This window comes from Orcinus orca, chromosome 6 (genome assembly GCF_937001465.1).
Source record: "Orcinus orca chromosome 6, mOrcOrc1.1, whole genome shotgun sequence".
NCBI lineage: Eukaryota > Metazoa > Chordata > Mammalia > Artiodactyla > Delphinidae > Orcinus > Orcinus orca.
In genome coordinates, this window is record NC_064564.1 from 25,051,565 (window position 1) to 25,078,779 (window position 27,215).

A 27,215-nucleotide genomic window follows, 5' to 3' on the forward strand; every position below is an offset into this window, starting at 1 on the left:
ATTTGTTTGGAATTCTAGATTGGCAGTTATTTTCTTTCTTCACTTTAAAGATACTCATTTTCTGTCTCATACCATTGTGTGGATAAAGCTGCATTCCATAAGGAGACACATCTTCTACACTTCTCTGCTGGGACTAGTGTGCAGTTAATGGGCCACACGTGTTAAGAGCAAACCTTGATTCCCTTTAGGTCCTGGCATGGCTTCCAGCAGCCTAGTCTCTTTAACTTGAGTGTGGTTTTCAAAGCCTGCTGTGTGCTCACAGGGGCAGAATGTTGGTGAAAGCCCCCCATTGGAGCTCTAGTTAGAGCTGTGTTAGAGGGTACCCTAATGGTGCCCTGAGGCCAGAGGACGTGATGGATCCCATGATACAGTTACAGGGGCTCCTTCAGGACCACCTCATCCAGAGTCCCTATCTGTCCCATCAGCTTTCAGTTCCTCATTGCTTTGGCTCCTCTTTCATCTATTGCCTTCCCCCATACCACACTACATTTAGCTACTTTTATTAACCAATATGTGTTAGCTAACGTGCACTAGGCAACATTTTATATTCTCAATTTAAAATTATATTCTTAATGTTAAATGACAGTGAGTTGAAACATTATTTCTTTAACAAATACATCCTACTAGTTTAGAATTCTTTTGACACTACTAACATTTTTCTTCCATGCTAAATTTTAATTCTCCATGGAAAAAATTATGAAGACGTGTATCAGACATCGAAAAATCATGACTACCTACCATATTGAGTACCCACCACTTAACTTAAGCAACACAGTATTACAAATAAGATTGAAGTTCTCTGTGTCTATTGCCAATCACATCTCTCTCCCTCCCCCACAGAGGTCACCACCAATTGAATTTGGAATTTATCATTTCCATGTATGTTTTATATCCCTACATAGCATTCTTCTTTTAAAAACTTATTTAAATGGTTATTATCCTGTGTATCTTTCAGTAATTATATATAATGATAAATATATATTGTATTTATTTATATAATTATAAATCCTGCAACATCATTAGATTTATCCATGTTTATACTCTAATTCCTTCATTTTCATGCTGCACATATAACATTTTGTTGTATAAATATGTCCCAGTTTTATTATTAATCCTTTTGGTGGATATTTAGGTTTTTTCCACTTTTCTGCTATTTTTATACATGTTGTATTGAATGTTGTATGTATTTCCTTGGGCATATATTTGAGAGATTTTCTAGGGTATATATACCTAAGAACTGATGGGTTGTAGGATATGTGTTTTGTCAACTGCAGTTGTCACTTCCACAGGAAGTATATGGGCTCAGAATCAGCTGCTACTTGATGTTACATCTAGTCATGATCAATTTATAATGGGCTAATAAGAAAATAAGTAGCTGAGTATATACTATCTATGCTGTAATTTTACTTTGTTTTTTATTTGTTTGTTTATTTTAATGGAGACATACCTTTTCTCAGTGAGTTTAATTTTATTAAAAAGAAGGTCTTTGTTGAGCCACAGAGTAAACAGTTTAATCCCTTAAGGAATTCCTTATGTTTATTTTTATCTGTTCCAAAGTTATGATTCTGTGATAAAGTCATAATTATGAAATTGTCTATTTGCATATACTTTCAAGCCAGTGATTCTCAAATGTGATCTGCAGTCACCAGGGTGGGCATCCATGAAGTCACAATGATTTTCATAGCAGGAAGGTGTGATTTGCCCTTTTCATTGGGTTGGCATTTGCACTGATGGGACAGAAGCAGTGGTGGATAGAACTGCCAGCATCTTTTCAAGAACCAAGAAAGTGGCATCAGTCTGTAATCATTTATGTTAACAGGAATGGGTTTATTTGTATTATTCAATGAATAAATAAATATTTTAAAAATTTTGTTTCATTTTCTAATAGAATAACTATTGGTAGATATATATAATCTTAACAATGCCTCCTTCTCTAAGAGTATAAAGGGGTTCTGAGACCATGAAGTTTGAGAAGCATTACTTTAAGCACATGGTAGATACATGAACAAACAAATATTATATTCAATCTGGTGCTGGTCTTTGGGAAGGCAAACTTAGATACTGTAATTCCTTTGATAGATAAATCTAGTCTGTCTTCAAGTTATGTATGAATGTTCAGTTTGTTGCCTTAAAATTTTGTTTATAACTAGATTATATTTGTAAATAAAATACTTTGCAGGTGCTGACCTTAAGGAAAGAGTCAAAATGAATTCCAGTGAAGTTGGTCCTTTTGTCTCCAAAATAAGAGCAGTGATTAATGAAATCGGTAAGCACAATTAAATTCTCCTTTTAGCATGCTGAAGGTGACCTTAAATGTCAGATTTTAAAAGTTGCACATTGTCTTTATGTATAAGCTTTGGCTAAAATATTTATATAGTTAGATAGTCATGACCTATAGCTGGTTGTAAAACAGCATGTAATATATTTATTTTGAAAAGTTGTGAAAATTTTTTTTATAATTAAAGATGCCTCCTATTTATGATGACATGGCATATAGAGGTAATTATTAGAAAACAAAGAATAATTTGGCATAAGCCTTTGACATAAGTATTTATATTTCTTAAATAGTTGCATACACAGACATATTTATAGATTGGGATTTTTTTTGTTTTTTACATAAACGGGATCATACTATCTCCTTAGAATTATAAATTTCTGTGTAGTGTTTATATTTCAGTATATATCAATTTATTATTAATACTCTTTAATACATTACTACATAGTAATCCATAGCATAGTTTATCCAAAATTTTAAACTATTTCTTCATTAATGAACACTTAGGATGTTTTTGTTTTGTTTTTGTGGGGTTTTGCCATTTTTGTTATTTATAATAAAGCAGTGATTATCTTTGTACAAAGTCTTTTAGAACATTAGTATGTATATTTATAAGATTGCTAAACATGGTATTGCAGTTCTAAGTATCATGTGTTCATTTTACATTTTAATAAATCCTACCAGATTATGTTGCAAAAAGATGGTAATAATTTATATTCCCATCAATCACATGACAGTACCTGTTTCCTTATAGTCTTGTAGCATTTAATGTTGTTATTTTTTAAGTTTGCCAGAGTTGAAGAAAAAAATAATCTTAGCATTTTAATTTTCACTTTCTCAGATGCTAGTATATCTTTTCAGATTAGACTTGCTTTTCCCCTCCTGTAAATTGCCTTTTCACATTCTTTATCCTCTTTTCTATAGCATTATTTAATAACTATTTACCTAAAGCCAAATTTGTATTAATCTTTTGTTGTTAAATTTATTACAGGTATTGCCTCTTAATGTTCCACCCTAATTCACTTCTAGGAGCTTTAACATCTAGAGGGTACTAAGTTCCCATCATTATTATTTTTCTTTTTTCCTTGAAGATTTTCTTTGCTAATTCTCACACATCAACTCTTCCAAATGAGTTTAGAATTATTAATTTTAAAGTGAAGAGGAAAAATCCTCTTATGAGACTTCGATTGGAATTTCTATAAATCTTGTTTATAAAGAATTGACATATTTATGATACTAAATCTTTCCATCCATGATATGCATGGCTCTTATTTTGAGGAGGTGGTCATTCATGTTTTAATGTTCGTCAAGGAAGTTTTCTTCACATTGGCTTTGTCTTGTATCTTTTTTCTCCCTCAGATTTATCCCTAGCTATTTTATAGCATTTATTCCTTTGAATGGGATCTTTTCACCGTATTTCTGATGAAGTCTGGTTACTGTTGTAGGTCCGTAGGAAATTTGGTAAATTTTATGTGCTTGTACTTGTATAAGCCATTGTTTTTTCTCAATTAATTTTCTTGTGTTTTCCAGAAAGCAAAAAAAGTTCATTATATATAAAAAATGCAATTTTAATCTCTTCTGTTTCCAGCATTTTAATCTTAACATATTTTTCATATATTCTCACATTGGCTAAGGTTCTTGGTACAATATTCAGCTGTTGAAGAGATCATGTTCATCCTTACCTTTATTTGAGTTTAATGAATGCTTTTAATATTTTGCCAATAAATATCAAGTTCAGAGAGTTTTCTACTATTTCAACTTCTTTAGGAGTTTGCTACTCTTTTCTAATCGAGAATAAGGGTTAAAGTTTGTCAACTGCCTTTTTGTTATGTGTCAGGATGGTATATATTAAAATTTGTCTCAGATTTTATTATACTGAATTGTATTAATAGTCTTACTGATGCTGCACTGGCCTTGTATTACTAGAATAAACACTACCTGGTCATTGTGGTTCGTGATTATGGTGGTTTTTAATATATACTGCTGGATTTAATTTTATATATTTTGATATAAACATAAATGAGATGGGAATCTTCTAATTTTGTTTTTTGTGTTACCCTTTCTGGTTTGGTATCATGTTTATACAACCTTCATAGAATGAAGTGAAAAGTTTTTCACCTTTTTCTGTACTATACAGGGAAATCATCTGTTATTTGAAAGATTAGAATTTGACCATGTGGCATCTTTTGGGGTCTTGTGTGGTTTTGTTATTTCCTTTTTTTTTTTAGAGCTAAGTTTTTAAAAAATATATGTGTTTTGGTTTCTAGAATGTTTCTTGTCACCTTCATGACTTTTGTTTATCCTCTGCCAGTGTTATTGAAGACTGTCCTCTGCTTCTCTCTCCAGCTTCAACCATATGGTGAGATAGATGTCTTCTGAGGCAGAGCATGGATTTGGTTTCCATGTTGGTCAGAGAACTTGATCTTGGAAGTAAAAGTTGATGCTGTCTGTAACTCTCTATATATGCTGGGATGAATGGCTAAGACTGGTTCAGTTATAAACATTACGTTGATGTTTGTTCCCAGCCTCTTTCTATTTTATTGAATCTGAAATTGGAATTTTTCTGATGCTTTTTAAATGAAGAACTACTTTTTTTGTAGTAGATTTTTCTTTTCACTGGTTGAAGCTGTACTATTTCTGTTCTGGATCCTGATCCAGTACTCTTTTTACTATTCCATGAGTTCCCTAATATTAGGTAATGATACTTTTCACTACAGCATTCCAATGGACATAAAATTTTTAAGATGTCTTTGGTGGTGACTTAGTGAGACTTTGAAGGGCAGGTAAAAACTGTCTTGATCAAATTTGTTCGTTTAGTACATTAAACCAGGGGCTAGGAAACTTTTTCTTAAAGGAACAGATAGCAGATATTTTCGGCTTTGCAGGGGTATTATGGTCTCTATTTCAGTAACTCAACTTTTCTTTTTTTTAAAGACTTTATTTTTCAGGAGTAGTTTTAGGTTCACATCAAAATTTAGGGGTGGGTAAAGAGATTTCTCATATATCCCCTGCCACCATAATATGCATAGTCTCCCCCCCCATTATTAATATCTCACACCAGAGAGGCACATTGGTTACAATTGATGAACTTATGTTGACACATTATAATTACCCAAGTCCATAGTTTATGTTAGGGTTCACTCTTGGTGTTTTACATTCCATGGGTTTGAACAAATGTAAAATGACATGTACCCATCATTATAGTGTTGTCCAGAGTGTTTTCACTGCCCTAAAAATCCTCTGTGCTTGGCTTATCTGTCCCTTCTGCCCTCTCTGGCAACCATGTTTTACTTTCTCCATATTTTTCCATCATATAGTTGGAATCATGTAATATGTAGCTTTTTCAGATTGGCTTCTTTCACTTAGTAACATGCATTAAAGTTTTCTCCATGTCGTTTCATGCCTTGATAGCTCATTTCTTTTTATTGCTGAATAATATTCCACTGTATAGATGTATCACAGTTTCTCCATTTACCTACTGAAGGACACCTTGGTTGCTTCCAGGTGTTTGAGACTATGAATAAAGCTGCTATATACATCTGTGTGCTGATTTTTGAGTGAACGTGTTTTCAACTCCTTTGGGTAACTACCAAGGAGCACGATTGCTGGATCATGTGGTAAGAGTCTGTTTAATTTTATAGGAATTTGCCAAACTGTCTTCCTAAGTGGCTGTACCATTTTGCCTTCCTACCAGCAGTAAATGAGTTTCTGTTGCTCTACATCCTTGCCAGCATTTGGCGTTGTCAGTGTTCCAGATTTTGGCTATTCTAATAGGTATGTAGTGGTAGATCGTAGTTGATTTAATTTGCATTTCCGTGATGACATATGATGTGGAGTGTCTTTTCATAGGCTTATTTACCATCTGTATATATTCTTTGGTGAGGTGTTTATTAAGGTGTTTGGCTCAGTTTTTAATTGGATTGTTTTCTTATTGTTGAGTTTTAAGAGTTCTTTGTATATTTTAGATAATATTCCTTTATCAGGTGTGTCTTTTGCAAATACTTTGTCCTAATCTGTTGCTTGTCTTCTCATTCTCTTGACGATATCTTTCGTAGTGCAGAAGTTTTTTATTTTATTAGGGTCAAACTTATCCATTATTTCTTTCATGGTTTGTGCCTTTGGTGTTGTATTTAAAGAGTCATTGTCATACCCAAGGTTTCTAGGTTTTCTCCTATGTTATCTTATAGGGGTTTGATGGTTTTGTGCTTTACAGTTAGATCTGTGATCCATTTTAAGTTAATTGTTGTGGAGTGTAGGTCTGTGTCTAGATTCATGTTTTTGCCTCTGGATGTCCAGTTGTTTCAGCACTATTTGTTGAAAGGACTATCAGTGTTCCATTATATTACCTTTATTCCTTTGTCAAAGATCAGCTGACTGTATTTATGCAATCTGTTTCTGTTCCTTTATTTATTTGTCTATTCTTTTGCCAGTAACCGCACTGTCTTCAATTACTGTAGCTTTATAGTGACTCTTGACATTGGTTGCTGTCAGTCCTCCAATTTTGTTCTCTTTCAATATTGTGTTGGTTATTCTGGCTCTTTTGCCTCTCCATATAAATTTTAGAATCAGTTTGTGAATATCCACAAAATAACTTGCTGTGCTTTTGATTGAGAATTGCATTGCATAGATTAAATTGGGAAGAATCTACATCTTGACAATATCGAGTTTTCCTATCCATGAACACAGAATTTCTTCTCTCTATTTAGTTCTTCCTTGATTTCAAGCATTAGTTTAATTTCCTCATATAGATCTTGTACATATTTTGTTAGATTTATATCTTAAGTATTTCATTATTTGGGGTCTTAGTGTAAGTGATATTGTGTCTTTAATTTCAAATTCCACTTGTTCGTTGTTGGTATATAAAAGAATGATTGACTTATTGTATATTTACCCTGTGTCCTGCAACCTTGGTATAATTGCTTATTTGTTCCAGGAATGTTTTTGTTAATTCTTTCAGGTTTCTGCACATCATGCATGAAAATATATTTTGCAAACAAAGCCAGTTTAATGTCTTCCTTCCCAGTCTGTATTACCTTTTATTTCCTTTTCTTGTCTAATTGCATTAGTAAGGACTTCTAGCATGATGTTGAAAAGGACTAGTGACAGGAGACATCCTTGTCTTGTACCAGCTACAAAACTTTGACATACAGTGCTCAAGCAGCCACAATGTGTAAAAAAATGTGTGTTTTTCTGTTACAGTAAAATTTCATGCACAGTGAAATTTGAATTCCATATAATTTTTATAGGTTATGAAATAGTATTTTAAATAGATTTTTTTCTACCTATTTAAAGATAGAAAAACCATATTAGCTCACAGGTTGTGCTGAAGCAGACACATGGCCTGATTTCTTTCCTTTCTCCCTCTCACCTGCCCTTTCTCTCTCTCTCTCCCTCCCTCACTGCCATCCATCTATCCATCCATCTCAGATGTCTTCTAGCTTTTTTATTTTTTCTGTTTTTTAGAATTAATTCTAGTCTTCCACTTTTTAAATTTATATATTTAAAAAAATCTACTGACTTTCAGTTCTAATTTGGATACATTGCTTCACGCTTGGCTCAGGGCTTTTCATTGGTTTTTGCTTTTCAGAGATGAAAGGTTTTAAGGCCTATGTATCCTTTGATAGGGGTCCTAAGATATTCTTCATGGAAACAGAGCATAAAGCTTACAGATGAATTGGAGGGTGAAGGGAGTAGTAAGAAAAACAAAACAAAACAAAAACCAAAAGAAAGTTCATCAGATCCATAAAAAATATAAAAAGAAGCATAATCTTAGGACAAATTAAATAGTAAGATGTTGAAATAAGTAAAGTAATTACCATTAATGTCAGTTGATTAAACTTGCAGTTGACAGAGATGTTTAGATCTGATTAAAAAATGTAAATAGGCTGTGTGTTGTTAATAATAGCCACATCTGGTATAGTTCTTTTTATGCCAGGAGATGACTAACCAAAGGAAAGAGGTATATAGATATATACTTGGAGATAAAAAGGATTGTTAGTAAGATAGTCACTGCATATGATAAAAGTTTAAATTTCTTAGGAAATGTCATACTGAACTTGTATGCACCTGAAAACAAAGATCTCAAAATGTACAAATAAAGCTATATTGGATGTATATAGGAGAAACTGTCAAATCCTCTGTCATTGTGGGTAATTGCAACCCGTCTCTCCCAACTTATCAATGAGGTCAAAAGACAAAGCTTAAAAATAAAGATTTGAACAACCTGAGTACCAAGTTTGGTTTAATATACTCTTAACCCCAGATTAGAGTGTATGTATACTTCTCATGAACATGTGAAATATTTATAAAAAGGTATCATGTGCTGGATCCTAAAATCTTCATTAAATTTCATAATGCAGTCTACAGCAACATGGATGGACCTAGGTATTATCATATTAAGTGAAGTAAGTCAGAAAGAGAAAGACAAATATCATATGATATCACTTATATGTGGAATCTAAAATATGATACAAATGAACTTACGTACAAAACAGACTCACAGACATGGAAGAGAAACTTATGGTTACCAAATGGGAAGGGAGTGGGAGGTATAAATTAGGAGGTTGGGATTAGCAGATACAAACTATTGTTTGTAAAATAGATAAACAACAAGGCCCTACTATATAGCACAGGGAGCTATATTCAATACCCTGTAATAAACCATAATGGATAAGAATGTGAAAAAGAATATATATATATATATATATATATATATATTTACAATGTTGTGTTAGTTTCTGGTGTACAGCCATCCTACACTGGGAAGACAAGCCCCCAGAATGTTTGGCTTTGAAGGCCAGCAGTGCTTACTTTTGGGAGAGCCAGAGGGCTGTGGGAAATAGCGACTCCACTCTTAAAGGGTACACACACAATCTTGCATCCTCCAGGACCTAAGGCAGAAGCAGTAGTTTGAGAAGAGTGTGATTCAGATGTAACTGCTGATCTTGGAGATCCTCCTGGAGAGGCAGGAGGCAACTGCAGCTCACTCTGAAGACATAGACACTGGTGGCAGACATTTCTGGGAACTCATTCTACCATTAGGACACTGATGCTGGCAAGCACCAATTTGGAATTCTCCCTTTAGCTTATTAGCTCCAGGACCTGGCCCCACCCACCAGCCTTTCACAACCAGTACTGGGATGCCTCAGGCAAAGCAACTAGCTGGGCTGGACACAGCCCCACCCACCAGCCTGCCAGCTGCCTTAAGACTCCCTGAGCCCACAGCCATCCTGGGACCTGGCCCTGTCCACCAGAGGGCCCAGGACCAAGCCCTGCACAGTAGTAAACCGGCACTAGTCCCTCCACCTGAGGGCCCTGCAGCTAGAGACCCTAGGACTTGGCTGTACACACCAGTTGGCCAGCACGAACCCTAGACCAACATCACCAGCCAGTGGACAGGCACCAGCCCCAGGTCACCTTGGGCCCCATCCCTGCCCACCAGCAGGTTGATACACCAACTCCAGGACCTCCAGGACCCTGCAGCCAGAGACTCTGGGACCTGGCTTTGCCCACCAGTGGGCCGGCACTAGCCCCAGACCGACTTCACCAACTCGTTTGCAGGACCTGCCCTGGTGCACCCCACCCCCCATCCCACCCTAGGCCCTGGTACTGGTCCTGCCCACTAGCAAGCCAACACCAGGTCCAAGACACCTTGGACCCCTCAGCAGGCCTCTCTAGGATCCAGCCCCACTCACCGACAGGACGACACCATCTTTGGGACACCCTGGGCCCTGTAGCCAGGTGTGTCAAGATCTGGTGCCACCCACCAGCAGATCAACATTAGATCTAAGGACCCAAGTCCTGTAACCACCCACCCTGAAACCTGGCTCTGCCCACCAGTGAGCCAACACTAGACTCGGGACCCCTTGGGGATCCACAGCCAGCTGCCTTGTAACCCAGCCCTACCCAGCAGCAGCTGACAGCCTCTACATAAGGCAGGACCTGGCAACCAACTGAACTGGGGGTCAGCCATGCCTGCCAGACCATTCAAAGTGGTCAGCTTGCTATAACAGAAGGGCCTGTGCAGTCTCCATAACGGGCACCCCTGGAGCATACAGCTCTGGTGACCAGATAGGAAGGAGTGTGCTGCTGGAACAGATAGGCCATCTCCTACTAAAGGGCAGTTCTCCAAGGTCAGGAAATGTAACCGAACTACCAAATATTGATACATAGCAAAGAAATCAGGAGAAGATTGGATGAACAGAGTGAAAAGGTAGAAGTTTTTAACAAAGAGTATAAAATATAAAATGACTAAACAGAGGTTGAGTGTAATAACTGAAAGAAAAAATACACTAGAAGGAATCAGCAGTAGATTAGATGATACAGAGGAACAAATTAGCTAGAAGATGGAGTAGTGGAAATCAATGAAGCTGAAGAAAAAGAAAAAAAGAATAAAAAGAAATGAGGACAGTTTAAGAGACTTGTAGGACAGCATCAAGCATACTAACATTTGCATTATAGGGGTCCCAGAAGGAGAAGAGAGAAAGGGGAAGAGAACGTATTTGAAGACATAATAGCTGAAAACCTCCCTAACCTGGGATGGGAAACAGACATCCCCAGGCCCAGGAAGCACAGAGAGCCCCAAACAGCATCAACCCAAAAAGGACCACACCAAGGTACAATTCATTGTATTATTAAAACGGTAAAAACCAAAACTAAAGAGAGAATAGAGAATATTAAAAGCAGCAAGGAAGAGTAACAAGTTACCTAAAAGGGAACTTCCATAAGATTATCAGCTGACTTCAGCAGAAACCCTGCAGAGCAGAAAGTAGTGGCATGATATACTTAAAGTGATGCAAGGGAAAAACCTACAACCTAAAATACCCACAAGGCTTTCATTCAGATTTGATGTAGAGGTCAAAACTTTTACAGACAAGAAAAGCTTTTAGCACTACCAAACCAACTTCACAAGAAACGTTAAAGGGATTTCTGTAAGTGAAAAAGAAAAGGCCATTTTTTTTTAAACATCTTTATTGGAGTATAATTGATTACAAGGATGTGTTAGTTTCTGCTGTATAACAAAGTGAATCAGCTATACATATACATATATCCCCATATCTCCTCCCTCTTGCGTCTCCCTCCCACCCTCCCTATCCCACCCCTCTAGGTGGACACAAAGCACCGAGCTGATCTCCCTGTGCTATGTGGCTGCTTCCCACTAGCTATCTAGTTTTTATCATGATGGATGATGGAATAAAAACAACCATCTAGAGAAATAGCAGTATTTTTGAGAAGGGGAAAAATTGTAACCTGGAGTGATTTTCACTGCAAGAATAAACATTTCAGGCATGATAAAATTTTAATATGATAATGTCAACAGGTAAAAGAATGTTAGAGAATTCAAGATAATTAAGTTATAAGAACGTCATCTGATCTGTATTTCAGAATTCCAAGACCCTTTGCTCAGCTCTCTGCAGCCACCATCCAAAGGGCAGTTGTTCAACTATCTGTCAGGGCTCATCCGAAAAGACACTGGGAAAAATGAAAACATGAGGAGAGGGTTTTGGGCAGTACTTTTTTTTTGTTGTTTTTAGATAGATTAGTAAGGGAAAGGGGTTGCTAATTTAGCATTGTCTGGGATTCTAATAATATCCCCGCGATCCTGGAGACCACATTAGCTGGTTTTGGAATTTACCTACAAGAAAGCAAATTTACTTTTCTAAAATAGACCTGACCAGCAGGCCCATATATTCATTGATCCATGAACATTGTCACTCCAGGGAGCCTCCTTAGATCCTTGTTAAATTTCCATATATGACTCGCAGTCTTCCTCTAAAGCCAGCTCTGACCATCCCCCCTTGAATCTTGGTCAGTTGGACGTTCTGCTTACTTGTCCAAAGGGTAATAAACACACCTCAAAATAAATTTAAAAAAAAAAGGTCACAACTAGAAATATGAAAATTATGAAAGAAAAAAATATCATTGGTAAAGGCAACTATATAGTAAAGGTAGTAAATCAACCAAATACAAAACTAGTAGGAAAGTTAACAGATGAAAGTCGTAAAATTACCTATATCCACAATAAGTAGTAAAGGGATACATAAAACAAAAAGATGTAAAATATGATGTCAAAACAGTAAATATTGGGGTGGATGGAAATGCAGGGTTGTTAAAATGCATTTGAACTTAAGAGGGGAGCAGCTTAAAATAAATTACTTAATACATATATAATGGTATACATAAACCTCATGGTAACCACAAACCAAAAATTTATAATAGTTACACACACACAAAACAAGAAAGGAATCCAAGCATAACACTAAAGGTAATCATCAAATCACAAGGGAAGAGAGCAAAAAAAAGAACAAAAAACAACTATAAAAACAACCCAAACACAATTTTAAAAATGGCAGCAATTACTTAGCCATCAATAATCACTTTACATGTAAGTCAAAAGATATAGATAAACAAAATTGATAAACCTTTAGCCAGACTCATCAAAAGAGAGGGGCCAAATCAATAAAGTCAGAAATGAAAAAGGTGAATTTATAACTGACACCACAGAGATGCAAAGGATCATAAGAGATTACTGTGAATAATTTTTCACCAATAAAATGGACAACCTAGAAGAAATGGAAAAATTCCTATAGATGTACAATCTCCCAACATTGAACCAGGAAGAAATAGAAAATATCAACAGACTAGTTACCAGTAATGATATTGAATCCATAATAAAAAGACTCCCAACAAACTATAGTCTAGGACTAGACAACTTCACAGGTGAATTCTACCAAACATTTAGAAAAGCGCTAGCACCTACTCTTTGTGAACTATTACAAGATATTTGCAAAGGAAGGAATGTTTCTGAACTCACTCTACGAAGACAGCATCACCTTGATACCAAAACCAGACAAAGATACCACATTAAAGTCATGTGTTTTTCTCAGTAGATTGATAAAAAGAATGAGAGATGTCAAATCTATCATAGATAAAACTAAAGGTAAACTAGGAATAGAAGGGAGCTTTCTTAGCCTGGTATTTCTTAGTAAAATGTAAAAGTGGTCTCCTAAAATCAGGAAAAAGACAGGAGGCCTGCAATCACCACCTCTATTCAACATTGTTCTGAAAATCCTGGCATTTGTGGAAAGGCAGAAAATAGAAATAAAATAATGACTGAAAATGAAGAAATGTAACACTATCTTTCTCAAGTGATTGTCTCTATTGAAAATCTAAAAGGATCCACAAATTATTAGAAATAACGAGTATTGCAAGATGGCTGAATATAAGATCCATATAAAAAATAATCAATTGCCTTTTTTCCAATAGCAACAGACAAAAGATATCAGTCAGAAAAAGATATTATTGACAGTAGGAAGAAAAATGTATCTAGAAACATATGCAGGCTGTATGGAAAAATTATGAAACATTATTGTAAGACATTAAAAAATTAAATAGAGACATTATCTTCTTGAATAGGAAGATTCAGTATCTAAAAGATGATTCTCACAAATGATTCAATGTACAGATTTAACTTAAAAGTACATTAATTTTGTGAGAAACTTGATGAGCATAAAGAGGCCCCAGGGCTTCCCTGGTGGCGCAGTGGTTGAGAGTCCGCCTGCCGATGCAGGGGACACGGGTTCGTGCCCCGGTCCAGGAGGACCCCACGTGCCGTGAAGCGGCTGGGCCCGTGAGCCGTGGCTGCTGAGCCTGCACGTCCGGAGCCTGTACTCCGCAGTGGGAGAGGCCACAACAGTGAGAGGCCCGCGTACCGCAAAAAAAAAAAAAAAAAGAGGCCCCCAAATAGCCGAACATTTCTAAAGAAGAAGAAAATGAGGGTCCTTGCCTTATTAGTACTCAAGACTTATTTTAAAGATATGGAAGTTAAGATGGTATATTACTGACTTTGGGATAGACAAATTGACCGATGGAGTGGAATATAGAACCCAAAACAGCCCCACAGAAGTAGGAGAACTGATAAGGAGAGAGAAGGCATTGAGATCACTGGGGACGGCAAAGATTTGACTACATTTATGAGGTAAAACAAACTTATATGATCTTGATGGAGTGAAAAATTTCTTAAACACAAAATACAAACCAAAGGAAAGGTTGATAAGTTCTATGAAATTAAGAACATCCGTTCATTAAAAGACACTGTGAAGAAAGGAGAAAGAAAAGCCACAAACTGGGAGAAAAGACTTGAAACACATAACTGCCAAAGGATTTGTGTATATATACATGCAGACATGGATCAACACGTGCATACATACATGCAGCCAGGAAGTCAATAAGACAGAAAAATGTTTCACACAAGAGGAAAGGGAAATCGGAAGTAAACATATGGAAAGATGATCAACCTCATATGCAATCACAGAAATGCAGATTAATACCACAGTGGGATGCTATTTTGTATTTACCAGATTAACCAAAAATTCTTATGCCTGACATTACCAAAGTTAGCGGGGTAGTGGATCACCAGGAAGTTTTTATACATTTTCAATGGGAGTATAAATTGGTGTAACTGGTTAGGAAAAGTTTGTTGGTGCTATCTTACAAAGTTGGGCATCCACATCCCAAAAGAGTCAATAGTTCACATGTTTATGAGGTATTTACCTAGAAGGGTGACTTTAAGACTGTTTTTACTAGACAGTAACAAATATACTTACAATTTGGTCCAGTAAACACATAGGGGTGGGTGGGTATCAAAGATTCATGAAATAATTACCTTTCTTTGTGCATTGCAGTTTGATACTATCCTATTTTATTTTTAAAACTTCCTGATTTTGGTCTTCTAATGAGTGGTTTGCTACTTAGAGTTTGAAACAGCACTATGCTATAGGCATTTTGCACGTGTCCAGGGAAACTACTTATACTAGGATATAAGAAAAATACTGTTTATAGTAGCAATATTGTTCATAGTAAAAAGCTAAAAACAAACAAATATCAATGACAGGAGAATGGATAGATGTTTTGGTATATTTGTACAGTTGGACATGGGCAGCCTTGCAAATAAATAACTTACACATGTAGCAGCAAAGATAAATCTTTGAAAAATGTTGAATTAAAACAACATATAATTTTTTGTAAAACTAAAAGCAATACAAAACAGTATATAGTTTAGAGATGTGTAAACGCAATGAAATCACATACATATACCCGCACACACAGAGGAAAAATATGAGAATGATAAACACAGACTTCGGTGATTAACTTTGGGTTTGAGAAGGCAGGTGGAAGAATAGGTGAAGAACACCTGGGCAGATAGGGTATTAGTTCTGACCTGTTTCTTATTTTGGTGATTTTAAAGGAGTTTGTTATTATTATGCTTCATTATATATACATGCTACATATATTCTTTATATTTGTCAAATTAGATCAGTGTTTTTAATAGATTCATATATCTTGAGTTCCGCAAACCTTTCTTACTTTATTTCTTGAATAATTTTCTGCATTTTTTCTTATGTTCTTTTTTTCTTATTTTCAAGAGAAGCCAGAATTCTAGATTTTTACAAAATATCTCCTAGTTTTAAGGTTTTTCTTGAGAAGAAACCCTTTGAATGTCAAACAAAATTGGTTTATGGACCAGATTTGCACAAAGGCCTCCAGCTTTCTTTTTGGTCCTTATGCTATAGTTCTCCTAGAGAAGGGCTTCCTGGGGCTATTTTTCCCATGGGAGGAAATGGTTTGTCTGGTGGATGTTAATGGATGCTGGTGGAGGAGGATCCTGCATTGTACTCTTGGGGCTGTTCTATATGTACATGTGCTGGCGCCTGTTCATATGGACTCGAGGATTGTTAAATTTTCAGGAATTTTGTGAGCTGGTTTTCAACAACCATACATATCTTGAAATTGGTCATTGTAGCAGTATCAGTAATAGTACAAATCAGAATATATCCTACCTGTTTGATACCACTTTCCCCTTTTGTTTCATTATATTGTCATTTTCCACATTTAGAGTATCTTTCTCTGTGGTCTGAAGGGTGAATGAACTTTATTCTTGGCCATAGTGACTATTATGCTGTGCTTGTTTTTAATAAAAGAGAGTCTATAAGGAACTTAGAGGTACTAGACTCATTTGAAAGCTATTTTATTAAAATAGAGGTCAGAAAGAAGTTCTGTGTTTTGAGTCACTAAATTCCTTACTTTACCTTTCCTAGCTTCTTGGAAAGCATCTTCTTAAAAAGTAACTCCAAAATCCTAGAACAAAATTTAGGTCTTTTGCTCTTTTCAAAGGAAAAAAAAACCCCAAAAACCTCTTATGGCTCTTTTTTGAGATGTTTTTTCCTAAACAAATTCTCATTGTTAGAAGTCCTCACTGCCCCCCTTCAGGTATGGGATGTGTAGGTTGAAAGCAGTTAACTGACTATTTTGAAATATTAGGCATGAACAAGTCAGCATGGTTGCACAAACATGAGATGATCCCAATCTAATAACGGCTGTTGTTCCTGAACTTACCATCCCTCCTCCAGGTGCATGATGTGGGTACCTCGCTACTGGGACCTCCATTGTGCAAATTAGCAGTATAGAATATGCTGTTCTAGAGCAGAGGTGTTTATCTACTTTTGACTAGTCTTTCTGTAATTAGATGGTATTTCATGAAGAGCTGGAAAACATTTTTAGAATTCTTTGTGAAGTAGAAACTCTGAGGGGGCAGACCCAGTTCTCTCAAGTTGAGGCCTCAAGGAGTTGCTATCTAATAAAAAATAAATATTTAAAATAGGTTTTCACCAGAATTTTAAGTTGTAGAGTCTAGTGTGATGTGGATGATATTTTTGTAAATAATCTTCCACAGTAATTCTTTAAAATGTTAGGCATTTCTGGCTTCCTTTTCCTTTTTTTTCTGATGAAATAAAATTGCAAAAGCTTTTATTTAGCTATTTAAGTACAGAGCTGAATTTGCATTGAGATACAGGTAATTATGTTAAAAGGCTGGATCACAAAATTCATCAATCTAACAAACATCCTTTTTTCCTTAAGATTTTGTTATACTGTAATGTTTTATAAAAGGAAATAATTTAATTTTGAAAGTTTTCAAATTCTCTGATTAGCTTTTCTTCATGTGATTGAAAAATCTCCTGTTCTCATGCATTTTTCTATCAGAAAAAACTGTCTCTCTGGGTCAAATACATAGAAAATATTTTTGTACAACAGAAGAGAAAATTTTTGTATGAAAAATCTTATGTAAATTTTATGGGATAAACCTCATCTCAAGTAGTGCTTCTCATTTATTTTACTTTTGTTGGCATGATTTTGAATTTTAGAATTGAGACACACTTCACTTGAATTTTAGAATTGAAAGCCTCAAAGCAATACAAAACAAGTCACTCATAATTAAAAAATAAAGAAAAAAAATAAAGAAAAACCCACCACAATATGGAAACACTCTTCTGTCAGACTTTTATCTTTGCTGCCTTTCTGCAGGGGTTTGTTATTGGAATCAAACTCTTTGCCTGTCCCAGCCTAGCTAGCTTTGTACAAGAGAGCATTCTTTAATGTTTTGGTAACTACATGATCTATCTTTCTTTCTGTCATCTTTATCTTAAGCTAGAAGTTACATTCTATTTCATAATATAAAGTTTTTCTTATGTAAGAATATCAGATCAGCATAACATTTTCTCAGAGACATTGCCATAGATGCTTATTTTGTTGTAGAAAAGTTAAATTTTGTACATTCCTAAAATCTAGTGAGTTTCTATGAATTGTTTTGATATATGTTTATTAAGGCATTCCATTTGTAAATCTCTTGATGTAGAGGCAGAAGATGTGGATTCTAGTCCTCTCTCTACTGTATGGTACTTTTCCTATCTCCTCTCTGTTGTGAGAACATAGTGGGTTTTTTCCTCCACCTGTACCTAGTATCTAGCATAGTAACTGGCATGGTAGATCCCCAGTTGAAAGAGTAAATTGACTGGGATCCCATTGGTGTAGACAGGTGACCCAAGCTGTACTGCTTTCCTCATCTTCAGATTGGATTCTCTCATGGAATACCTTTCTGTCTGCCTGTACCTAAAATTCAAAGAATTATGCCTGTACTGGCCTGAGTTTGATTCTGTCTCTTCCATCCCAGTTCATGTTGTTTCCAGGATGTGACTGAGGATGATAGAAGGAACATGGATGGAGCAGTTTGATTAGTTATTGTGATTCGTAAATTAGGATAGCGCCAATTTGCTGGTTTAGAGTTGGAGGTGTAGCTTAGGAGTTCAAGTTTGAAATGTGAAGTTAGTTGATGCTTAGTAGACATCCAAGTGCAGATGTCAAGGAGGCAACAAGATAGGAGTTTGGAGTTTAGGAAAGTAGTCCAGGCTTGAGTTGTGAATTTTGGAGTCATCAGAATGTCAGTGCTATGTGAAGACTTGATAATGGGTGAGGCACCTAGAAAGTTACTGTAGAGAGGAAAGAAGTCTGCCAAACCTGAGACATTATAATGTGTCAAGTCTGGGATGAAAAAGAAGAACCATAAAGGAGACTGAGAAGGATCAGCCACGGTAGGGAGGTAGGAAGAAAACAGTATTCTGAAAACCCAACCGAAGAAAGTCTTTCATGAAGACTGATAGATCAAAAGCTGCTGATAGGTCAGGTAAGGTGAATGCTAAAGAATTGACTTGGATTTTGCAACATGGTCGTTACTGGTGACTTTCACCATGTACCGTTTTGGAAACAAGTGTTGAGGCTACTATGGGCAGCTGCTTATTTGCTGGCAAATGATGAAAAAGCTCCATCGCCTTAGCAAAGCTCCCAAAGCAATTTTGGGAGGCATCCTAATTTGACTTGCTGGACTTTTTGGTTGTATATCCGTTTAGAAAAAACTAGTTATCTGAAACTTATCCTGGTTCTGGACAATACTTCCCATAGTTTGATTTCTTGTAAGTAAACTACAAATGAGAGTATTTGGAAAAGTTTTCCTCAAAAAAACCCACAAAAAAACATATATATATATATATATATATATATATATATATATATACCTTTCTGTGAAACATAACGTCTGATTTATCGTGGCTTAATATTAGTCTCTGATGCTAATTTATCATGGTTTAATAATAATCTCTGGTGTAAATTCAGAGTTTTTGAATATGAATAAAGTATGAATAATTTTTTGCCAAAGTTTAAAGTGTTGTATTTGTCACTTCATACATTTAGTCATTATATTCTTTTTAATTACATAAAACATTAAGCTAAGAAATGTGCTTGTAAAGCTATAAATCCACCTAAAACTCTTTCTAGTATCCCGTTTTAGGATTTAGAGATTCTTTTTTAAAGCAAATGGATCTTTTAAAAAAAATATTTATTTATTTAGTTGTGTCAGGTCTTAGTTGCGGCAGGCGGGCTCCTCAGCTGCGGCATGTGAACTCTTAGTTGCAGCATGCATGTGGGATGCAGCTCCCTGGCCAGGAATCGAACCCTGGCCCCATGCATTGGGAGTGCAGAGTCTTAGCTACTGCACCACCAGGGAATTCCCAGGATTTAGAGAATCTTGAGTAATGAATACAAAAGAGCTTTCATAAATTCTAGGTATATCCGCTTTAAGCTTTCCATTTGATTTAGAGGCATCTGATACTTGTTCACGAAAAATCCAGAGGGTTTCTTTTATTTTTCTTTTTCCTGCAGTTTAAGTTTTCACAATTATAGAATTCAAAGCTTTTTCAGATTTCTTTTTTGTTTTACTTTATCTGAAATAAAGCTGATTCTGAAAATACTTAATTGTTACCACAGTGACTGTTATAATACAATTTGAGAGATTATGCCCTTGTTATATTTTCTTTGCTATTGCCTAAATGATTATTTGATTTTTATTTTAGATGTAGTGTGTTAAGAATTGATTAGTAAAGAACATTTTCAAAGTTTGCAGAATTGTTTGTTGGTCAGCGGGTTGAGCTGTTTAATAATCAGTAATTAATTTAGTTAGATTGGATGCAATCCAGTTTATGTTTTACTCTCCCCCCCATTTGATGTTATTACAAATTAGAAATTGGAAGTACTGAATTATAGTATGTGAAAGATTGATTAATGAAACACTCTAGTTAGCTACCTTTATTAGTTTTCCAAGTAGTAACTTACAGATCTCAATTTTAGTTTCCTTTATCCTCTTGCCAAGAATGACGGAAAACTGACACAGGTATCTAGGAATCAGTTGTTTTCCCTTATGAGTTGTTAACATCCCCTATTTATTGATTTGTAATCTAGAATAGAGTAGTTACACATCACAGTTTGCAACTGATGGTTTTTCTTCTCTTTTTGGAATTTTATTGCCTTTGCTGACTTTCATTGGGTGTTAATTACATTATGACTGTAATTTTGTGAAAATTACAATGTTTTCCTAACTATAGCAGGAGTAATGGGCTTCTCAACCAAGCTCTGTCACTTACTCTAAAATATTACCTAGAATATTCTAGAATTTGACAAGCTCCCCCCAAAAAATCATTAAAAAATTTTTTTATGTCTTTTTCATGGTTGTTAGCTTTTAATTCCACAGGCAATATCTAAGTATGTGTTTAATGTAAAAATTTAAAACCCTTTTCAGCAGCTTTCCCTCATTCCCTTTCTCTCCACATAAGTAATTACTGCTAATATGCTAATTTAATATGTATATTTTGGGGCCTTTTCCTGGCTTTTACTTGAATATATATTTATATACATTGATAATGTATATTATATACATTGATAATGTACATTGATTATGTACAAACATATATGTATATATGAAAAGAACCACAGTAAACAGGTTTTTTAATTTTATTTTTGGAAATTTTTAGTTTTCTAGGAATTTATCCATTTCATTTAGATTGTCAAATGCATTGGTTTAAAGTCATCCATAATATTCTTTTATCTGTTAAATATCAGAAGAACCAACAATGATGTCCCCTTTTCATTCCTGATATTGGTAATTCATGTCTTCTCTTTTTCTTTGATCAGTCTCTCCAGACGCTTTTCAGTTTCATTATACATTAAAAAAAATCTGTATTGGGCTTTGTTCTCTATTGTTTCTGTTTTATTAATCCCTATTCTGGTTTTTATTAATTCCTTTCTTTTTTATTCAGGTTTAATTTGCTGCTTTATTTTAGTTTATTTTTTTAATTGAAGTATAGTTGATTTACAATGTTGTGTTAGTTTTCGATGTACAGCAAAGTGATTCAGTTATATATTAATATATACACATATGTGTGTGTGTGTGTGTGTGTGTGTGTATTCTTATTCTTACGGACATAGAAAACAAACTTATGGTTACCAAAGGGGAAAGGGGGTGGGGGAGGGATAAATTGGGAGTTTGGGATTAGTAGATATAAACCACTGCTTTATTTTAAACTCATTCAGGTGGATCTTTATTTCACTTATCTTCTTCCAATTAGACATATATTAGACCTTCTTACTTTATCCTTTATCTCTGTCTTTTCCATATTTGTTTTTCCTTACCTCTCTGTGAATAGTTTCTTGTCACCCATCTACCAGCTCACTAGTTTTCTTGTAAGCTGCACCTGATTTGTTATAAACATTGAGTTATTTTATTTCATTTTGTTTTCGTTCTTTAAAAAATCTGTTTTGTCACTTTTTATAGTTTACAGTTTCCTGCTTGGCTTTATGTCTTTGACAATCAGTGTTTGATGACTTTGGATCTCAATTTTACATGGATATTTTTCTTCTTAATTGTTTTTTTCTACTGGTTCTTACTGTATCTTGTTTCCTTGGTTATTCTTTGGCTGTGTGATAGACACTGTATTTGAAAAATTATTTCTGGGAATAGTTTAGAATCTAGTTTTCTCCAATGTGGATTTTTATCACTGCAATTTAGAAAATGACTTCCTAGTATTGTTTGCTATGGATATACCATAATGTATATAATTATTCCTTTATTGGTGGGCTTATAGGTAGTTTTTAGTTTTTTACTATTATAAACAACAAGGCAGAAAATATCATTATACATATTACTAGGGTATCTGAGGGGGCCTTAATAAATAGAAATCATCCTTCTCTCTGAGGTTTGGTATAAATTGAAAAATAAAATAAAAAGTAGAAAAAAAGGCAAAATGTTATCTTTATTACTGATATGATCTTTATTACTTTATTACTGTTCAGTTGAAGGTTGTGGCTTTAGATCTGTTGATGAGATTTGCTCATTTGGATCTCCAGCGTTAGACCAGCTTACCCCAGTCAGAGCTACATTGAAGCTCTGGCCACCTCCTACAGCAGTTGGCCCAGATGCAGCGTCGCATAACTCACAGGGCACTTTTCATGTAGGCATCGAGGAGAACCTGTGTTCTTGGAGGCCAGGTGCATTTCCAAAAGAAGGAAGAAGGAGGGAATAGTTGAACCAAGAATATGCCCATTTATTCATTTTTGAATTAGCCAATTAGATAAAAAATAATTTGTTAGGGTAGAAGAAATTTGGGGGCAAAAGTTATAGGAGACTAGAACCCACCTCTCTAATGCTGTATATATTTAGTATGTCAGGGGAGGGGAGAACATCTGTATGACCATGTACACTGGACACTTTCCAGTTGGGAAAGTGAGTGGCTTTGTTAGAAAGTACCTCTGGAGGCAGGTGGCTAGAGCCTGCACTCCTGCTAAACTGATCCTCACACATTGAGCCAACTGTCTGCTAGGTTACTAAAATGGGGAAGAAAATGTGCCTCCAGGCCACCCATATGTGTTTGTCTATAATTAGCTAGTAGTTTTGTTGTTATTTTCTAGTTTACTTATTGCATATTGGTCAGAGAATGGCTGTGACATTTGTACTGTTTTGAATTTATTGTGTTTTTGCTTTGTGCATGCTGTTATTTGGTGTATAGGTATTTTATCACTGCTAGATCCTTATTGTGGATTTTTGCTTTATTAAGGCTTAATAAGTACCTTTTTTGTGTGTTTATTTAATTTTTACCCCAGTGTTGCCCTTATTTATTAAGGTTATGAGATGTTTTCTTTGTATTTGACTGTGTATTTGACATCTTTCATATTTTTAAAATATTATTTTCTGTTTTGTTTTAGATGTTTCTCTGTTGTTCTGCTTGTTAGCTGGGTTTCGTTTTGTGATCCAGTTGGAGTCGTTTTCTTACTTGATGGTTATAGCTTCTTAACTGTATTGATATGTTTGGTGTTAGGTCTGTCATTACGATTTCCATGCCTTCTGATTTTGGTGATTTTACATTTAAAAAATAATCTTAAATATGCTGTGTGTTTTCATGGTTCTGTGTATAGGTTTATTCTAGTAATGGGAAAGGGTTGTATTTTTGTGTCACCTGGTTATCTTTATTATTAGAACTTTATGTAGTGTACTTGGTCCTCTGTTCCTTTAGAAAGTTCTGTTGACTTCTTACTATGAGCAGTGATGGAATTGGCATATTTCCAGTTTTAAATTCTTTCCTCCAACCTTTCTCTTATCCCATCATATTTTCTTACTGTTTTCTTTATAATTCTAAATTGAATCATACCTGTATTACTTGATTTATCAATTTTAAATTTATCTCTATTGTTTATAAAAGATCAGGGAACTAGTGTACTTTCTTTTGTTTATCATTTTTATATTAATCAAGTCATATACTTTTTAAAAACAGGTTTATTGAAGTATAATTGACATATAATAAATTGCAACTTTGAAGTGTACAGTGTGGTAACTGCGACCTGTGAAAACATAACCATAATCAAGATGGTAAACATATCCATCACCCCCAGAAGTTTCCTTATGGCCCTTGGTAATCCTTTTCTTCTTCACCTCCCTGCCCTGCACCTGTCCCCAGAAAAACTACTGAACTGCTTCATAACACTAGAGACTAGTTTTCACTTTTGAGAATTTTTTATAAATGGAACACAGTATGCATTAATTTTGTATGTTGTCTTTTAGTCAGCATACGCTTTTTTGAGATTCATCCATGTTTATCATGGATCAGTAGTTGGTTCATTTTTATTGCTGAGTATTGTTCCCTTGTATGGATGTACCACATGCTGACATTTGGGTTGTGTCCAGTTTGGGGCAGTTACACATAAAGCTGCTACAAATATTTGTATGTAAATCTTGACCATCTTTACCTTTACTACTGTTCCCCAAAGATTAAGGCCCTTACTGCTTCTTTCTGTCAGTTTTGTGGATTGATGAGATTGTCAGGTTCTCTGGGGATTAGAGGAGGTGTACAGAGCTTTGCCTGGGAATCTTCTTTGAAATGCAAATCCTTGTTTTAGTAGGTCTGGGTGAGACCTGGAATTCTACATTTTTAACAAGCTTCCATGCGATGCTAATGCTGCTGGTCCACAACCCCACGTTGAAGGGCAAGGATATAGACCCTGAGAGTTAATGAAGCAAGGCAGTAAAGCTGTTTTTTTCCTACAGGTCAAAAAGTAAACTACTTCTAGTGTTATACTTTTATTAGCAACAAAATAACTACATTTGCCCTGTCAAGCAGCATTTGAAGTGCCAGGGGCTCTATTCCATCTGAAGTAGCAGTTGACAGTGGAAGTCATTACTCAGTTACACTTATTATAATCTCCCAGACAAGGCTGTTGAGTGGGAGCATGTGGGGATTTAACCTCAGCAGCATCCCCTCTCTGCATTTCCCCTAGGGCGGCTTTATTTGATTTGGAATTTTGGTAGGAAGGGGATGCTCAGGTGTTGGCTCTTCCTACTTTAATAACCTATATAGTCATATACTAGGGACAGTCTGGGTTGGGGGTTCCCAGGGAAAACTCGAGTCAGAACTCTGTTACAGTCAACTGACTGGTGCCTTGCATCTGGCTCCTGAGGTTTCCCCAATTGGATCCACCGAACTGTGGTGTTGCTCTAGGTTTCCAAGAGTTAGAAGAGCATAGAACCAGTGTGCTTGTCGGAGTTTCTTAGGAGTCTCAGCATTTCCCTTTCCTCAGGTACATGGCTGCACATCCTTTGGAAAGGATGGCTAACAATGCTGAGTCCTTCCTCAGGGACTCTGGGTCTGGGCTGTAAGAACTGGTGATAGACAATAATGGGTACAGGGGAGAGCCTGGAGCCAGACCACCTGTGCTCTAGTTGTGGCTATCCTGGGCAACTCCTCAACCCAGTAATAGTTCTGATGTCATAAGGCTGGTAGGAGGTTTAAATATTTCTGAGGTGCTTAGGAGAGTGGCCAGACATAGTAAGCACTTTCTACTATTTTGCTAGATCCATAGGTAGCTATGTAGAAAGACAGGAAGGCATCTGCGTAAGTGGTAGCTTAGAAAATTCAGGCAGCTTTTCTCAGATTGCACAGTGGTCACTTTTTTGAGTCCTGGGAAGGGTGGCTCCCATTTGTGGGCCTCCAGCCCCCGGTGTGGTGAGGAGAGTGTGTTTGTTGGCGTCTAGTCAGGCCTGTTCCTTTCTCAGTGGCCCAGACTGGACCTCCGGAGAGCCAACATGCAGCCAGCATGCAGGCTTTGGGCAGGAGTGGTTTTATTTTGTTTTTTTGTGGTTCCTTTGAAACTTGATGATGGCAGCTTAACCTGAAGGTAAAGTTTTAGCTGAAATTAGGGATAATTTGGAATTTATTATAACTTTCAGTTAACCTTGATTTTATTTCTATTCTCCTTCAATGATTTCAATAAAGTCAGACTTTTGGTATTACTAAATGGGCATTGTTTTGAAATATTTAATTCTGTGTTTTCTATAAGAACACTATTCTTCAAGCAAAACCAAATTTAAAACTCATGAGTGACACTAGCAGTCCCTTAATAATCGCACTGTTTATGTTTTTCTAGAAACATCTGAAAACCTACATTATGTACTGTATTTATCTCAGAGCTGAAAGGAGCCCCTCACTTGCCTTTCCCCCACGTTCGTGGCCTCTGACTCGTTATGCTCTCAGAGGGTGTCCTGCAGACTCTGGAGTAGACAGGGCCTGCCTTGTAGCTCATTTATTTTCTCTTAAAATAGCAACACTTTAATTGTTTGCTTTAATTATATTTTTAGGAGAATTCAAAGGATGATTATCTTCTTTGTCATACCTGGCTCATTTCCTGGTGCTAAACTCAAAATAGTATCTAATCCTGTTGGTTGCATAACACATTGAGTCATCATTTCTTCCTATTGCTGTTGGGAATAGCCACTGCTCGTGGCGGTTCCCGTTTCATTCAGTCTCACTCTGATACAACTGCCAATTTGATATTTCTTGGTTCTTTGAAACTGATAATCTGCCTTTCAGATGTTTGTTTTATTGAGTTTTCTCTAAGATTATTAACTGCTCCCAAGTAGAAGAAACACTATGTATAAAAACAAGCATATTAGGTAACTATGAAACTAGCATGTACTTTGAGGTCACTTATATTTTCCTGAAAAATGTTTACAAGAAAAACATCTTTCAGGGGAAAATTAGGATGATATAGAACTTCAGGACTTATAATATTATAAAATGATTGAAATTTAATTACTCATTGAATGCTAATTCAGTTCTATTTAAATAATTCTTTTAGTAGGAAAAATTTTATAGTCAGCTTTACAGAATGCTAATTTATGTTAATATTCAAAAGTACCAAGTAGTTTACCTATTTAATGATTTGAGAGTATTAATACCCTATTTTCTGTGTTCTTTGTAATATAAGGACCCCACATTTCTTGTCATTTTTATTATATATTTTTATATAAGTTGCAATGTTAAAAACTTTTATTTCCTTGAGAAAATACCTTAAGTTCTTAACTGTCACATTTAAAAATAATTTTCTTTACTTCCAGAAAGTAAAGCATATAACAGAAAAGTATTGTTTTCTAACTTCAGAATTAAGAAAAACTTTAGCACGAGATGATTCATTTTAGCCCCTTGCCACCAGTGCCCTCATCTCCCAGGTCAGCATGTTTGCATTTGTTTATTTCTTCTCCTTTCCTACCACTGCATTATATAAACTCCATCCTCATACTTCAAGTCATGTAGAACCTGAAACCTGTCTGTTGAACATGCCCCTTCCCCCATCATTTTATTTTGTCAAAGTAATGTTTGTTATAGACTTCTCACAATGAAGGGAAAGGGTATATATACATTAATTTCATTTGTGTTATTACTTTTTTTCTTTTAGT

General features: G+C 35.6%; 1 protein-coding gene across 3 annotated transcripts in view; it reads left to right on the plus strand.

Moving 5' to 3' along the window:
• AUH (AU RNA binding methylglutaconyl-CoA hydratase) overlaps positions 1–27,215 on the plus strand; it is a 163,441-nt gene that overhangs the window by 53,966 nt on the left and 82,260 nt on the right. For all 3 annotated transcript variants that reach the window (XM_033429641.2, XM_033429643.2, XM_004270608.4), the window contains one exon: positions 2,180–2,266. In XM_033429641.2, the coding sequence (XP_033285532.1) occupies positions 2,180–2,266 (87 nt within the window). The remainder of the gene's footprint in view (positions 1–2,179; positions 2,267–27,215) is intronic.